This window comes from Ochotona princeps, chromosome 2 (genome assembly GCF_030435755.1).
Source record: "Ochotona princeps isolate mOchPri1 chromosome 2, mOchPri1.hap1, whole genome shotgun sequence".
In the NCBI taxonomy this organism is placed as follows: domain Eukaryota; kingdom Metazoa; phylum Chordata; class Mammalia; order Lagomorpha; family Ochotonidae; genus Ochotona; species Ochotona princeps.
In genome coordinates, this window is record NC_080833.1 from 7,622,761 (window position 1) to 7,640,353 (window position 17,593).

Here is a 17,593-nt window from a genome sequence, read left to right on the forward strand (position 1 = left end):
GAACCTTTTTACCCTAATTAACTATGTAAAGATTATCAAAAAATAATTTAAAAATGAAAATAGCTTGAATTGTCTTGATATATGAATGTCCCCTGTGATCTTGGAGTTAACCTTCTAGAAGTATACTCAGAGTTCAGTAGAAGGTGTGTACAGGAATGTTCTGTTCGTAACAGCAGCATCTGTAATCACAAAGGCGGGACATGACCCATGTGCCATCTGTAGGAAGGTGGCTAAATCATGGATTAGATCTACAATGTGTTATTAATGTAGCAGACGTGATAAGGGAATTTTAACTGCACACAGAGGGATGGCGAAATCTTAGCAATACAGCAGTGACATCCCCCAGTAGCTGAAACCAGAGACTATAACAAGAACATATTGAAGCACACTCTAAAATAAATCAAACTCCTTTGAAAGAAGAACAAGGGAACGATAAACGTAAGGGTCATAGTCCCAGCCGCCTTGGGGAGAAGAGGAACTGGGGACCGGGCTACAGGGGAACACACAGATGTCATAGTCAGTGTGGGAGCTGTGTGGTGGTAAGGGTGCATCAGGGGCTTATTTGTGTTGTGTCAAAGAAACAGTGATCATATCTGTGAGCTCCAGACTGAGAATAAGTGGCATGTCCAGCTGTAATGCCCAGTGTTTACAAAACAAACCAAAGCAGGAGTGGAGTCCTTTGCCTGCTGGTGTTGATGGGTTCACTGGGAAATGCTCAGAAGTGACTCAAGAATGAGAGCTCAGAAATGGACACACCACACCCCTGAATTGTGGAGGGCAACCAGGTTAGGACTGCTGTGACTAGAGTAAAACTACTTTCAAAGGATAATCTGAATTTATAGTGTTGCCTCACCATATGCAGAAAACACTGCATCTTCCAGCATCTGGCCTAAGGAACCTCACTTCGAACTTGACTGGCTTACAGGGCCTGGAAACACTTGCTAATTGTTGTGATTTATACTTTTTTCTTTCCTTTTAGGAAGATTTACTTTTTATTGTTTATTATTTATTTTTAATTTGGAAGGCAAAATAATGGAGAATGTGAGAGAGATTTCCTATTTGCTGGTTGACTTTTCAGATGCCTGCCACAGCCAGAGCTGAGATAGGAGAAAACAAGTCACCAGAAGCTCCACCTGGGTCTCTCACTTAGGCGACACAGATCCAAGTGCCTGAGCCTCCTTCTGCTGCCTTCCCAGGCACATTAGCAGGAAGCTCAATTGGAAGCAGAGTAACCAAGACTTAAACCAGGCATTCCTATATGGTATGCCAACATCACAAGCATTGGATTCTCACATTAAACCATAACATCATCCCCAATTATCATTATTTGATTAAATCTGGGATTGAGTTTGTTGGCACAAGTGACTTTAAGTACCACCTTCCCCCACCCTCGACTACCGTCTATCAGTTTAAACTTAAGGAATTTACGCTGGAGTTGAGTTTCAGAGAAGAAAGAATTGTTTTTCAGGCATTGACATGTTAAAGAAATAGAATATGGAAAGAATTCTTGAATTCAGCTTTCTGCTTTCACTAAGAGCATGTGGAAGTCACTCCTGTAAGTAATTCCTGTGTTTACAAGACTGTATCACACAGGTCACGTTTTGCCCTCCCTTCCTCTGTGTTGGTGCACAGTGAGTCTGAATGCCACCATGAGGATCAGGTGGCATCAGGATCGAACGCTGGTAACCAACCTTGCTCTTGATGTTTGGTTGACCACAAGTGAGAACCTTGGAGATGGGAAGATAGATAAGAAAAAAAACCTGAGAATCGGTGTTTACACAAGGGAGCTGTTCTGCTTGGCTTTTCATTGATACTTTGGTAGGCCTGAAGTTTGCAAGTTTCAGATGATGTACTGGGAGTGCACATGAGGTTGAATCACTGAACTCTGGAGAAGGCCCCAAGGGAGGCCGCTGAGTCAGGAAGTAACTGTTTGTGCTGAAGAGCTCCTTGACCATGTAATAATACAAGGCAGTTTACTTACCTTCCCAGCCATCCCTTCTTTGTTATGGAATGTGATTTCCAGGAGCTCTGTTCCAGAAACAAATCCCTTTCCTTGGCGTCTCTGGCTTCCTTGCACTGTGCTAGAGGAACTTAGGACTCTGTGTATGTAAGTTTTCTCCTACATGATAGCGGACTCTTTTCTCAGCTTTGTTTACTAAAAAAATGATTTTTTATAAGGAAAAAGACCAAGTGTTCACAGAAATGTTGATATCCATGAACTAGGCAGACCCCCTGAGCTTCCTGTCAGGATAAGGATTCTACTTGGTTCATATTTCGCCTCACTCTTGACTACTGACTTGGAAAGCTCAGAATCTCGTGTACTCTCCACTAAAGTTTGCATATCGCCATTCCTTTGTAATGTAGTACAGGACTCTTGTACCAACCCCCACCCCCAAATGCATTTATCTTGTTTTAATACATACATCTTCTTTCCCATAAACCATATTGCTATTCTAGATGCCAACTTCTATTCCAAATAGGGAGCTAAAAACAAGTAAATAGATTCATCTAAGTAAAATGTGAAACAAAGGTGTTTTGAGCAGATGAGCAATTCAGCCTGATTTGTATCTTCCCAGAGCCATGCTCATCTCATTGCCATGAGAAACTTAGGTAAGGATAGAAGTAGAGAGAGCAAGTTCAGAGGCTGTTGGGGCTAGTGTAATAATGCTGTGCAGATCCAACCATCATTTGCTGGTTAAGGTAGGGAAAGAAACAAAAGGTTGGATCTGGAATGTATATTAAATTTGAACCTATAGGCCTCCCAGTAGGTTGTGGAGATGTGCTGAGAAGTCAGAATCAAACCTGGTATTGAAAGGAAGCAAGCCTTGCCATATCCCTCTTGCAGGCCATCTTGTGGGCTGAGAGAGCAGGGCTGCCTTGGGCAGAGGAGATTAGCCTGTCTAGGCAATGTCTGGAACAGCAGCAGGTATCACTAGGCAAGGAGACAAGGCCAGGGCTCCTTCCCCTTGACTTCCCTTGCTTGCCATGATTTGTTGTCATTCTTCAAAGAGCATTTGTCAAGCTGCTGCCCCAGTGGGCTGGCAGTGGCTCTATACCACCCTCATTACTTTCAGTCAATAGCAGATCTAAATAGCCGACATTAGGTCTGCATCTTTTAAAAGAAGAATTGCAACCAGACACAATGGAAGTGTGCAAGGATGTGTGTGTGTACACACATTTTATACCCATTCTCTGTGCAAATCACTGAAAATACTGTCTCTTCATGTCACTGTTGAACAGCACAAGTGATAATATTCAGAACATCTGTGGAATAAGCTTTTTGAGAAATTATCACTGGTTTGGGGGCTCTCCAGCACACCTCAACCATTACCCAATATGGGGCTGTCTCTCCAAGGTCAGAGTCTGTGAGCTGGGTATTATCCTGAGTTCGGGCTTTGCAGTTGTGCTGGGTTGCAGCTGACTTGCACCTGGCCTGTGGCCAGTGTCTCATTGTTTCTGTTCCTGTTGCTATCCCAGCGTGCCTAGTAAGCCAGTCGCCCCATTGCTGTTAGTGCACAGTTCTGAAGACAGATTCAGTGTCTAAGCCTATTTCAGATATGTCTAGAGAGGGATGTTTTGCTTCAGTGGGTTCCAGGAACAAGTAATAAAAAGTACAGCAAGTACAAGGCCGAGGACAGGCCCAGCACACTCTTATCAGTCATCTGAAATATGCATAGCCTTTCCAAGACAAATATGGACTCCTGTTTCTAGGAAAACACCAAAAAGTACTTATCAATTACCCTGCGCATGGCTTGTGGAAAAAGACAACATGAGCCTACCCTGAAAGCCATAGCAAAGCAGATTCCTTTGGGCTGCCGACAACTGAGTAGCAAGGGCGGAGCTGCTGCAGAGCCCAGACTGTCCGGGGACAGGGACCTGGGGCCTTTCTTCCTTCTCGAGTCACTGTGTCCCTCACGCCTCACCTGGCTAAGAGCGTCTTAGAAGTCTGGCAGTTTGGCGTGTACTCACAAAGTGTCAGCCTTCTTCCTGTCCTGTTGCAAGCTCAGAGATGGCTCTGCAGAGGCACTGAAGACTCTGTGGGGGCTGAGCTCTGTAGTCAGGGCCACGCAGGGAGTGGCCCACCGTGACTGAGCACAAGCTTGACGGTCACCGTCTTATTTGGTCTTCACAGCAGTTGTGTGAGGTCTCTGTCGTCCTCTTCCCCTTGCTATTTGACAGAGGAAACTAAAATTGAGCCTTAAGGAAGTGAACTCACCCATGATCAGAGCTGGAAACAGTGGAGGCAGGATACACACCAGCTACCACCTGACAGCACATTCCTGGGCAGTACTGCCATTCAGCTCTAGTCACTCGCCTCCAGTATGTCTTGTATTGAGTTGTGAGGTCATGTCAACCTCAGCATCTAACCTCTTCATTTTTGCCTCTTTTCCCCGTGTAGGACTCAAGCACAGAGGGTTCGGAAGCCACGCTGCTGCACAGGGCCCCAGGGGCTGCTCCCCCGCTATTCTGAGAGCCAAGCAGAAGGGCAGGAGCAGCTCTTCAAACTAACAGACAACATCCAGGATGAATTGTAAGTGGGAGCTCAGGGAAAGCAACCCGTTGTGTGCTTGGTCCTCTTTTCTTGTGTCCCAATATCACCCTGCCTCTGAGCTCAGAGATGCTCAAAGGATCCCTCATGCCAAGGATTCTGTAGGTGTAGGCACAGCTGCTTGTCAACAGCCCTTATACAGCAGTTCCCACTGTTTGATAGTTGGGCGTGAGTATCTTGTTTCCAGAAAAATGGCAGTCTCTAATTCCAGGAGAGAAGCTAATGGCCATAATGTTCTCAATTTTAACAGTTTCTTCCCTTTCTAAAATTTTCTTAAACTTTAGTCGTCTACTGTTTGCTGTGGAGTGCCACAAAACGAAACAGATAAACAAGACTAGTAGCTGAACATTTTAGAAATGCAATTTCCTTAAGATTATTTGTTGTTCTTCTTTAACTATGGAGTCTTGTACATCTAGAGTCTTATCATGCTCGTGAGTCCAGTTAGCAAGACTGCACATGCTTAATCTGGTAGAATTGAACATTGCTGTTTTAGAGTATTCTGCAGAGGCCCATGTAACATAAAATGCTCTATAACCTGCAGAGGTACTAGACCCATCTGTACGGAAAAGCATTTGGTTATAGCTGATGAGTAACAAAATGCCTAGTTCAGTTTATTTACTGGCTATTTGCCTCATGTAAAGTAAACACACCAGGGAGGGGAACAGTTCTGAGAGCTGCACGTACGTGTTCAGAGAAGAGTGCCTGGTGTGGATAATTTCCGGTTAGTCTTCAGTGTCGTCATTAGAGCCAGTGCTGCTAGACATAATCTCCTGTTCTTGTAGCCGTGTTTGAATGTGAAGGTTGAGATTGAACCCACAGTGTGTGTCCTACATCGTCCTGTAAGGGTCCTTGCAGCTGACCCACCCCCACCCTTGGGACACTCTTGCGTGTCTTTTGACAGGTTGATTCTCTCAATCTGCTCTGATTATCTTGAAAACATCTGTTAGACAGGGGGCTTACACAGCAGGACTGTCCTGGGAAGCCCAGAATTAGAATACTGGTTGATTCTAGTGCTGGGGAGTGCTTTTTCTCACTATAACTGAGAGAAAAAGCAATGTCGTGTCTTTTGTAAGGACACTAACTTGTTGGATCAGGGACCCAACCTTAGGACCTCATTTAATCATGTGACTTCCTCACTCCCAGTGGTCATGTAGGGCTCAGGGTCCCAATATCTGAATTTGAGGAAGGGCACAGTTCACACCTTAGCGTGTTATTGCTGGTTCTTCTCTCGCTGTAGCTGCAGTCCTCGCTCTCCTAGCTAGAGTCCCCAGGCAGTTTCACTCCAGGAGAAGGCAAAGTCATTATATTCCTGCCTCTCTTGGGGCAAGCATTTGGTACTAACACTGACCGTTATATTTCTTTGCTGGTGGAACTTTCCGTCTTTGGATCAGAGACCTGGAAAGTCATTCCTTGGAGCCAAGTCCATTAGAATAGCAGCCCCTGAAGGGTTGGGGTTTTTGTCTCTCCAATTTATGAAGAAAATCCTCACACCTGGAACAGCAGCTCAGGTGTAGTAAGCCCTTGATCAATGTAGCTGGGTAGCTGCAGGTTCCTACCTCTATGAGCACTTGTCCATCTTTCAATCACGAGGTGTGGATTAGAGATTTAGATTATGTGTTCTTATGTGATCTGCTTTTTTCTCCCTAACACCTCTTCTCCACTCAAGTCAAACCAGCGTCTGGTCCTTGTAAAGTTCATTTGCAGTAGAATGAACCGCAGGCCAGAAAACCCTAAGGAGAGGTTGTGCAGAGTGGCCTGGCGTGTGCCGTGAAAGACAGAGAAGCAGCACAGAGCGGAGTCCACGTGGAAACAGCCAAAATCCGCATCTCTGGAGTTCACATGAACTCAGAAAGCAGGATGAGTGAATTTTGACTTTAAAGATGAAAACCATGCGTCTCCGCCCAAATTGTTGGTTAACTCTTGCCAGAAACTGTTGAAGGAGGCACATGACCATTTGTGTGTGCAAGGAGGAAGCCAAGAGGGGACCAGGGACCAGCAAGTGCTTCTCTGAGTCTCCTCAGCCATCAGCCTGCGTCCTCAAGCAATGTGCATGTTGCAGTCGTTGCTTTGGAAGGAAGGGGTTTTCAGGAAAAGCACATGAGCACCAAATTATACCTTTGACTTTTATCCTAGATTTGTAATTAAAAACATGTTCAAAGGCTTAATTATTTGCATATTTCCCTGCAGAGTTAACCCCTTAAAAGAATCTTGAATACTTTGCTCTACTGTTCTAACTAAATGCTTCCACATTTCTTTCCAATTGGACTCATGGTTTCACTTCTGGACAATACTGTGTAATTACTTCCTGATGCAGTGAAAGCCCCACCAAGTCCTCATGTGGGAGCAGCTCCTACTCCACTCCCCCAGAGCGAACTGCATTTAAGTTTTTCATTTTATTCAGTTAATTGGTATTTAAAAAAAAAGATGGTTACTGGCATGTTACTTAAGGTCTGGTGGGCTAAAGAGGCTTCAGTTTCAAACTCATCATTTCCTCTCTGACAAGTTGCAGAATTACCATTGTGCCCCATTTCTGAAGTGAATTTTGGTTATAAACAAAATTCTTGGTTAAGATGATGAAGTATAAGTAGTTAGTACTGTGTGATGGAATGAAGTTTTCTGTGCAATGGTGCCTAACTTATAGTCAGAGACTTCATTTTTGTGTTTTTTGCACAGACTTTCTACTTTGTTTGTGACATTCCCTCTCAGAGAAGGGCACATCCGGGGCTTGGAGTGCTGGGTTGGCTCTTCCTGTCTGACATGGAAGCTCCAAGCTGCCCCGTGACCCCAAGCTGCTCCGGCTGCTGGTTTCTGGAGTTGGGTCATGGGTTCCTGTTACCAACTATGAAGAAAATAGCATTGATGAGGTTTTTTAAAGACTGAAGAGTATTTAAAAACAAAGCAATGTTAGCTTCTAAACCCATTAGCCAGTAGGTCCTTTCTCTTTTTAATGAAATCAGTTTCATGCACATGGTCAGTTTACTCAAAAAATACAGAAAAATATGAAGAGGAGAAGTCTCCTTTCTTGCCACTTCTGTGAGTATACTGAAGGCACTTCACATCTTGTCTGTTTGTTTTGAGAAGTTGCATAAAGAGACAGAAATCTGTTTTTGAGCACCTGTTGTAATATTGATTTGGATAGCATATAACTATGGATACAAACCATATGGTAAATACACCATCTCAGAACAAAGACAAGACAGTGCTTTTGAGGTGTGCCATAGAATCATTAGTTTCTGTTTTTAGAATCCAGAAATAACCTATCAATAGCTATTGACACTTAGGAATCTGGATAGTCTCTGATATGCTACTGAATTAAAACTTCTACTTTGCAGATTAGCCAGCTATTGTGATACAAGTTAATGACTTCCTAAATCTCTAATAATAAACTAAGCTAGAAGTTTAATAGAGGATTTATTGAGAGGATTTTATAAAAGATTTGTTTTAAAGGCAGAGATACAGAAAGAGAGGGAGAGAGATGAAGAGACAGAGATCTTCCAACCACTTCTTCACTCAAAAATGGCTACAAAAATGGTCAAAACCAGAAATCGAACTCCATCTGAGTCTCCCCTGTGAGTGCCGGAGCCCAAGTATTTGAGCCCTCCTCTGTCACCTTTCCAGGGGAGTTAGTAGGTAGCTGGATCAGAAATTGGCCATCTGGGATTCAACCAGTGCTCATGTAAGATGCTGTTATCACAGGCAGAGGCCTGACCCCACTGCCCCACAAGGCCAACACCTGGGGAGATTCTTCACTGCTGGGGAAAACTTGCCCAGCATGTAAAGTTGCATGTGTGCTGGCCAGTTTTACCAGACCAGCATTGTCTTAGATCCCTAATCTACACATTCATTCCCCCTGCTGTGTGCCAGCTCTGTCTTCAGCCAGTTCACAGTTTAGCAAAGAAAGCAGACTATGTATCACTAGCTCTCGGCATGATTGCTGTTGGAATGGAAGTATGACCCAAGTGCTAGGGGAACACAGAGGGGAAGGATTCATTCATGCCCGAGGACCAGGGAAGGGTTCTCAGGAAGGTTGTGGGCAGCAAACTTAATCTTGCAGGTGGTAGAGGAATATGCCATGGAGAGAAGGCAGCGGCCTGGGCAGACAAAGTAAGGATGTGGGCAACAGCACCTGTGTGGGAGGCGCAGGTGCAGCGAAGCACAGAGAGGCAGCCCAGGCTGACTGTGAAGGCCTGGCACATGCAGTTCACACCAAGGAGCTTGCTGTTCCTACAGGCCTCCTGAGACTGTGAAAAAGAGAATCCAACCCATATGGCACATGAAGATGTGCTCTTGCTGGCCACCAAGAGCCAGTCCCCCAGGGAGGCAGGAGACCCATGGAGTGGTTCAGAAAGAGGTAGAAAGGCCTGAAGACATAATGGCAGTGGAGGTGGGCCAGGGTGAAGAGGGCTTAAAAGGTAGAGCCATTGGAATCTGAATGAGGAGCAGATTGAGAAGGTTTGAGCGTGGTGCTGTAGTGGAGATCAGAGGGCTAAGGGAGGACCAGGCAGCTCAGCTGTGGAGGCCCTGGGTTACCGTGCTTGGGTACACACAGAGGGATAGTCTGCAAGACCCATACTCCGGACCACGCCAGGTGCCCTGGCAGAGAGGAGCCTATTTGGGAAGTGCTGGAGCAAGATGACTCAGATGGTTCTGATTCTGAATTGATTGTGAAGGGAAAAGAGTATGATGTGTAAACACAGAGCTAAGAAAGAAATCCACAGAGGGCGGCTGGAAGTTACCTAGCAAATTTCTCTCTCCAAGATTTCCATATGGGCTAGTGACTGGGGAGAGAAGCCGTGGGCATTTATCTAGAGGCTTCTCTCCCTAGGATTGGGTAGTCCAGCCCCTGACCCTAACAGGAGAGAGCTGCCTACCACAAGGCTCTCCCTTCTGCTGTGGTCCCTCCTGCAGCCTGGAGGTGCAATGTTGAACATTGTTACACAGAGCAGAGCAGCAAAGTTCTACGCAAAGGCAGGTGAGAAGCAGAGCCACGTGGCACCAGGGTGCTAGTCCCAAAAGCAGGTCTGCCACGTGACTGACGTGGCATGAGAGGACCTGTGAGGTTTGCACAGGCTGCTGAGAATGCCCCATGGCTGAGATTCATGGGCAGTGCGCATCGTGGTGGGTCTATTCCATGCTATGGGCACTGTGCCCATCTCTGGAGAGGGTGCTGACCAGGTACTGCTGCTTTTACTCAGAAGAAACTTGATGAGGAGAGTTAAAACTGAAGCTTCTCATTGAAGTTTTAAGATTGTACAAAATCTTACTTTCTGGTAGAATCAATGAACATGTCTCCAGCAACCTAAACTGAGCGGCGGGAGCCCTGGGCAGCCTTCCCAGCACTCCTGCTCATCTCACAAACTAAAACTCCTCAGGGGCCCCATGTCCTTTCCCACTCCTCCGCTGAGTTAAGACTAAATCAGAACAGAACTATACTCCAAGTCTGCTGAGACACTCTGGTGGGGGCATCCCATGTGCCATCCCTCCAGGTTCCCAGCACTCAGTCCTCATGTGGACCTGGCCATTGAAGTGACAAAGCGGGAACAGTCTGGGGCTCCACACTGAACTAGAGGATGCATGCTCTACTGTGTAGCCGAGAGCCTAGGGGTGAGGCTGCTGGGGCAGCCAGGAGGGGAGGGGAGCCGGGAGCCCTGCATGTAGCCTTGGTGGGTAACGGGCCGCCAAGGGTGAAGTCCCAGAGAGGCTGCAAGTGCTCAGCAAGGCAGGCTTCTCTGCTCACCTGGGGCAGGTTGCAGAATGCTCTCCAGCTAACAAGGGCAACAGCCTGGAACTGTTTTAGTTTTTCTTTGCCGAGGTTTCCATATTTTGTTTAAAAAAAAAAAAAAAACAAAGGAAGTTGACAATACAATAAGGGAAGGATGAGGGATGAGACACATGGGGTGGTACCTTTGGTGTGAGCATTCAGAATGTGCTGCGGGTGGTGAGGGGATCTGCAGAATCTGCAGGGCTACTTAACAAAGTCCTGGCTGTGAGCTGCTCTGGCCTTCACACTGACTATGAAGCAATCTGAGCCGCAGGGAAAGCTGCTGCGTCGCCTGAGCCGCCTGCCGTGGGCTTTGCCTGCCTTTCAGGGGAACCTCGCAGCTCAGGGCCGCTTTTCTTCCAGAAAGTTCCTTTCCTGCAGGAGGATTTGTGTACCTGTGGTACCTGGAAAATGACCACTTTAAAAACTATAAACCTATCACAAAGTTGGAAGTGTACCCACTGGCCCCCACGGAAGGTCTGACCCTTCCCACAAGTTGCGTGTAATGTCAGCTGCAGCAGGGCCCAGCAGGCTGGTTGGGGGACCGGGGCCTGGGAAAGGAAGGGCCCTGTCCTGGGCTGAACTAGCGGCGGGGGGGAGTGGGGGGGGTGGTATCTAACCTTAGTCGGCTGTCAGTCGTCTGTCACCCAGGTGCTGTGACCAACTTCAGAACCTCCTGGGAACCCATCACAGCCTCAGTAACCACTTGCTTGGCACAACTGCTCAGGAGCATAGCCAGTTCTCCAACCAATTCTAACTTGAAACTCTGATACTTTAATAGTTGGGATGCCTTCTCGTGTTCACTTTTAACATATTTATTTATTTATTTTAATCTGTTTGAAGTGCAGAGTAACAAGAGATTTTGCATCCCCTGGGCACTCCTCAAATGTTTCTAACAGCTGGGGGCTAGGCCAGGCCAAAACCAGGAGCCGGAAATTCTTAGGTGGGTCTCCCGTGTGGGTGGCAAGGGGCCCAAGTTCTTGAGCTATCAGCTGCATGCCAGGAGCATTAGCAGGGAGCTGGACTGGAAGCAGAGCAGAAGGCGATTGACCAGCACTCCAGTATGGGATGTGAGCGTCCAGAATGGCAGCTTAGCCCGTCGTGCCACAAAGCCCACCCCAAGAAACTGGGTGGGGCTTCTCCATCAATACCCCCCTTTACCTCAGATTCACGATGGAAACAATATGGACATAATACTATTACCCACTTCCCTATACCCCCTGAACCTTTTTTTTTACTGTAATTAACTATGTAAATATTGTCAACAAAAATACAATTAAAAAAATGAAAAAAAAAAAGATAAATCTTTAAAAAAAAAAAAAGCCCACCCCAAGACACACTGTCTTAGAACTCACTCAGTGTGATTCAGTAGTGATACTGTCCCTGGGCATCCACGTGGACCATCAGAAAGCCCATGCTGAGGCCCTAACACTACAAGCCACTGGATATTTCTGGTTTTGGCACTTAACAAGTCTGTGTTCTCAGCTTTGCCAACTGCTTAGGGCTGAACAATAAACCCCAGTTGTGTCCTGGGAAATTGTGATTAAAATGGCAACTGGCATAAGCTGATGCTTACTGAGTGCTTGTGGGGCAGCCCACTCAGTGCTGTTCTGGGAGACACAGGTACCCATGTGGCCCACACTTACAGGGCTTCCGGCAGTAAGGGTCAGAGAGCTGAGATAGTTACTCAGAAGACACCGAAGAACAAGCAGCATTAGGAGTGTCCTGGGACGTCAGCGCAGTATTGCTGTCACAAGCAGGAAGGGGCTAGAGGGCAAGGGGAATTTCCAGGAGAAGTTGGAACTTGTCAATCCTCGGGCAAGCACAGAGCTAGGGAGTGGGATATGTGTTCTGAATGAGGCTCTGCCCATGATGCCCAGAGCATGCTCAGCCTGGGCAGATGGTAGCCTGGCCCCACACAGGCAGGCCTTCTCCTGGGCATGCTGGGCTCCTTTTTCTGCCTCCTCTTGAAGGATTTTGCAACCACTGACCCAGGAGCAAAGCTGCCTTGGACCCAGGTTCCAGAACAGTTGCAGGTGGGGCAGTGGCAGTTTAGAAACCGGAGCTTGGCAGCCAGTCTCTCATCAGCTCTTAGTATTCTGGCTGTCATCCACTTTCTTTCTCACTGTCCCTTGAGACCGCAGCCCCATTGTGAAAGGCTGTCACAAGACGCAGGGAGGCCGCCAGGCTGGGTGGGGGAGCAGCCTCTGCGGTTTCCAGAGTTCACTCCTCTTCACTCGGTGGCCAAGTGGGGAGGTTTGACCTGCTTACATTGCTGCTGTGATCTGTGAGCTCCATGTGGGAGAACTCTCCAGGCTAAGAGTTCAGAAAAATGAAGAAGACTGCAGCTTTCCCAAGTTGTCTGGACGTGGAACAACCCCAAGAGTCCCCTGGCCCTGGACATGTCCACAGCCTGGGTGCCCTCTCTTAGAGCAGTGAGGAAGGAAGCAGACCCAGGCAGGGGTACACACACCGCAGCGCCAGGCCAGCAGCTCTGGCAGGCATGTTGGGAAACCTGTCTCCCCTTGACTGTCATCCAGTGTCTTGGTGGCTCCTCGGCCACACTGGGTGGTGAGCTTCCCCGACAGCTGTGTCAGTTTAACATTTGAAGGCACTGTGTTCTCTTTGTCACAGAAAGCGTTGTTAGGGTTTTTGCTAACCTTTTGCTATCCAGAAATGCTCACCAGAAGCATGCCCCATAGAATAAATATCCAGACTATGCAGTAGTTGGGGCTGTTGTGTGGGATCACCCCTAGCTACACTGACTGAGTGCCCGGATGGAGGGGGGTGTGTACTGTAAACTTGATCCTCCCCACGCTGCCTTGAGGCAAGAGTCACTCTTGGTCCTAACATACATGAGGGATCTGCTGCAAGCTCAGACCTTCAGACCGCAGTGCTCCAAGGGCCTCCATCCTTGCCTGCTGGCTCTGTTCTGAGGAGTCATCCAGCCGCTGAGCATTGAGGCATTCTCCTCTCTTGGCAGCTTCATAGCCGTGGAGAACACAGACAGCTACTGCGTGCTCATCTCCTCCAAGGCAGTGTACTTCCTGAAGAGCGGGGACTACGTGGACAGAGAGGCTATTTTCCTAGAAGTCAAGTACAACGACCTCTACCACTGCCTTGTCTCCAAAGACCACGGGAAGGTGTATGTGCAGGTGACCAAGAAAGCAGTGAACTCAAGCAGTGGCGTGGCCATCCCAGGGCCGTCCCACCAGAAGCCGATGGTGAGTTCCCACCCAGCCATCCTTCCCAGGCAGGTGCATGAGGCTGGGGAGGTGGAAGGCTCTGCCGCCCTCTGCCTTGCGCCCCTCCCAGCTGCCCCACAAATGGCCCTGGTGAGTTCCCCGCCACTGCGCCTCCATCGCTCCTGGAGACAGTGAAGCGGCAATGTTTCCTCTAGCTGGCTGTCTGGGACGGCCGGTGCAGTACACAGGGCATCTTCTTTTCTGAAATGTTGCTCTGTGATTCCACATGTGGAACCTAAGATGAGAGATCACTCTCAGGCTTCTCCGCTTCTGTCACTGTGGAAACCATGACTTCCTATTCTATGCAAAGAAGCCATGACTGGCGTATATCTAAATACGGAGAATGCCTATTCCCCGCAGGCAGGAGGAACGTGGGTGACAGGACTTTGAAACAACAGAGTTTCTATGCATAACAAGCGTTTGCCAGGGGCCTGCTCTGTGCCAGGTGGACCCCAAGTGCTTCTCAGGGCTTGACTGCTGCTCTTATTGTCCCCACTTGACTGGCAAGGAGTTAAATGGTGAGGCAGGTGGACTCCCTCAGGTCCACACGGCAACCCCAGAGCCAGTGATCTGACTGCAGAACCGGCTGGCTGGAACACAGAGCATGTGTGGGGAAGCTGCTGATAGCAAGCAAGTTGAACTTGATGTCTCATGGGACGCCCAGGTGTTAGTCCCGCCCATCCTCCCCTCGGTGCCAGGGTTCTGAGGGCTGCTTAGTCTTGTCCTTCTATGGGTAAACATAGCAGATGGCAGCCTATCTCCTCCCCTCTGCTCAGCACTTGCTCAGATCTGGGTGGCTTTGCCCAGGCTCCCTGGGGTCCCTGGCCCAGAGTCATAAGCAGCCCAGATGTTTGCTTTTCACAGGCTCCCTTTCTTGGTGGAGGGCATTGCCTAGCCTCCTCTCCACCCACTGCTCTGTAGGAAGGCCTTTGCTGAGCTGTATTCCTCCTGGGCCAGCAGCACAGCATCCTGGGAAATGGCTTTTAAAAGATTCCAAAGATCCGCCCAGAATCTCAGAATTAACCTAAGAGCAGGCCCTGGGAGTGAAGAATGCCACGTGGTTCTAGTGTGCACCTGGGTCACAGCTGGGAGTGGATCCACCGCCCATGTCCTCTGTATCCCCAGGCACTTTGCAGGGACACTCACTGTGCTGTCCTCTGCAGGTCCATGTGAAATCCGAGGCCCTTGCCGTCAAGCTGTCGCAGGAGATCAACTATGCAAAGAGCCTTTTCTACGAGCAGCAGCTCATGCTGAGGCTCAGTGAGAATCAGGAGCACCTGGAGCTGGACGCCTGAGCACGCGGCCGGCCGTGGAGGAGCGACGCTGCAGCCATGGCCAGGCCAGCCCGGCTCAAAGCCCAGGGAGAGGAGAACCTCACGGGAGGTGTGAGTGGAACCCCTGCTCACCTATGCCACTGGGCGTGATCTTAGATGATGGGGAAGTAGTTTTTTTAAACACTATTGAGTGAATAACATAAAGAAAGTACTGAGATGAATCTAACACTGAGACTGCCCTGTATTTTGTTAACTTGTATATATGTACAAGCACTTGTTTGTAAATAGATAGGAACATCTCAGAATGGGCCCTGTGACCTGTGGGAAGGTGTGTTCAATGTATAGTCATATAAAATTCTATTGGAGCTTCTGTTGCACTAATCGTACACAGCTAATTCAGGGTACTCTATGGAAAGGCATCCTCAGGAGGTGGAACAGGATCACGCTGAGGTTTTATAGACTAAAGGAAGCGTGGGAAACAGGTGGTGGGAGACCCGGTGCCAGCCTGATGTCTGAGCATCCCATGCCACCCAGGCCCGAGGGACAAGCTGGGACCCCAAAGGCAGAGCTGGCCCTGGGGGTGCAGGGGAAGCATGGGTGCCCACTCTCCCTTGCTCTCCCCACACATCCCCCTTAGCTGCTCACAAATCATATTGCGATCTGTTTGGCTCTCCTAAGCACTCTCCCTGAGAGTGTGTTTCGGATTGCTTTAATGCCATTGGCAGGTGTTTCGAACATTGGTGAGCTCTTTTGTCTTAAAAGAAGAAAAATCCCATTGCCTATTGTACAAAGTCACAGTTGCAATGAGCACAATGTCCCTCTGAAGCCCAGCGGCTCAGGAGCAAGTCCTGGGCTGTCCTGGCTTGACAGCCCCACGGCCTATGGGCAGCAGAGGACAGAGGGGTTGGTGACACAGTGATAAAGGGCCGTTCTGCGAGTTCCTCTTGGGAGCCTGCTTTGGCGGAGGCATCAGAATCCAGCCTGGCCCCAGCACCCCCTCGGGCCTTGTTTTTGCTATTTTCCCTTTTCTGTGAGAAATAAATGGGGAAGGGGGGCTCATTCCATAATGAATAAGCCACCTTGTGATTTTAGCATTTTTATTTTAATAAAGCTAATCAGTTTCTAGAGTCTTGCCGTGTGGAGCTGAGGTGCGGGGTGACTCGGCATTGGTGCCAAAGGTTTGGGAATTTCTGGCACGTAACCCAGGTGGTTCCAGGACCCAGGAAGTTGGTTCTCTTGTTCGCACCCACCTCCCTCTTCCTCTCTGTGCATTCACTGCTGCTCAGTTCAGCTGAGTGGTGGTGGAAAGCTCCCTCCTGAGCTCCAAGGGGCACACAGGTCGCAGAGTTCAGCTTGCTTTGGCGGGCTTTGTGTTGGGCGGCGGTTAGGATGCCATGTGCGCTTGCCCAAGAGCCAAGGCCTGACTCCTCCCGCTCTTCCTCTGCCGCCTCCATCTGCCCCCCGCACCCCCCAGGTTGGCTCGTGGTTTTTGTCATCAGTACCCACTAAAGATGAGACTCTCAGAGAGTTGGTGCTGTTTGCCAGTGAGTCTCGTGTCACTTCCTGGAAAAGGTCACTTGAAATTCCTTTTTTGGATTAAAGAGCTTAGCATCCCTACTGACTGCTGGAAGTTGGCCGCCGAGGGATGCCCAGGGGGCTGGCACTCCACAGGCCTCCTCCTGGCCTCTTCTGATTTCCATCAGCTCTTTAAATAGTCCATCTCCACAGATTGCACAACCACTCCCTTTGACATTTGCGCCTTAAAAGAGACAGATGTGAAAATGGGATCGAAAGACCAAGTGGGGTGGGGCGGTTGGGTGTTGGGAGAGCCAACTGGGAGGCTCCAAAAGCTGTCTCCTCCTGCCTCCCAGGCTGGGCTAAGGTTTCAGGGGCTTGTGACACAGCTTTCTGCTTCGCCCAAGTCCCTGGGAGGAGCAGGTCTTGCCCCTCAGGCCCAGAATGCCCGTCTCTCTTTAACCAATGCTGTCTGAGACCATGCTAGGACAGTTTCTACCAGCTTTCTCGCTGCCACAAAGCTGCCGTTCCTCTCCGAGGATGGTGAGGTGAACGGAGTGAGGGGACATGGAAAGCCGACCCATGGAGAGTTCCCTGGCCCAGCACAGTCGGCCCAGTCACTGTCTCTCCTTGCTGAAAAGCCCGGGGTCCCCACACCCTGGGCCAGGCCGTGTGCAGCCGAGGACAGGCGGTGGCCTCTGCTCTGGCTGAGCGCCTCGCTGCAGGGGCTGCTCACCCCTGTGTCTCGAGAATCTTCTGTGCCTCAAAATAACAGTCGTCGCTGCTGGGCAGGATTGTGGGGAGTGACTGTCACTGTCCCCAGGGTGTTACGGCTCCTCTATCCGGGCCTTACCCCAGAGTTGTCATTTCTCTTCCTGTGGAATAAAATGTGCTGTTGACCTCCCAGACTTGTTTGTGTTCTTCTGGTTGCTTGGCGTTCCTTAAATTCTAGAACCATCACCAATGACAAATACCAAGCCTAGCACGGCATTCGCAATCAAATGCAGCCTCTGCACTCACTCGCTCATCAGGGAAGTGCATCGCAGGCAACCCCACACCTGCAGCAAGTCCCTGCTTCGCCAAGCAGAGAGAACACCACAAGCCCCAGCCCTCCTGGCTGTGGCTGTGGCTGTGGCTGCAGCTCAGCCGTCCTGGCTGGGATGGGGCTCATCCCTCCTGGCTGTGGCTGTGGCTGTAGCTTAGCCCTCCTGGTTGCGAGTGAGGCTGTGGTGCAGCCCTCCTGGCTGGG

At 49.1% G+C, this 17,593-nt stretch overlaps 1 protein-coding gene across 4 annotated transcripts in view; it reads left to right on the plus strand.

The window, feature by feature from the left end:
- VPS13D (vacuolar protein sorting 13 homolog D) overlaps positions 1-15,134 on the plus strand; it is a 262,915-nt gene extending 247,781 nt beyond the window's left edge. For all 4 annotated transcript variants that reach the window (XM_058675413.1, XM_058675405.1, XM_058675416.1 and 1 more), the window contains 3 exons: positions 4,400-4,531; positions 13,294-13,534; positions 14,719-15,134. In XM_058675413.1, the coding sequence (XP_058531396.1) occupies positions 4,400-4,531; positions 13,294-13,534; positions 14,719-14,850 (505 nt within the window). In that variant the 3' untranslated portion in view covers positions 14,851-15,134. The remainder of the gene's footprint in view (positions 1-4,399; positions 4,532-13,293; positions 13,535-14,718) is intronic.
- The last annotated feature ends 2,459 nt before the right edge of the window (positions 15,135-17,593 follow it).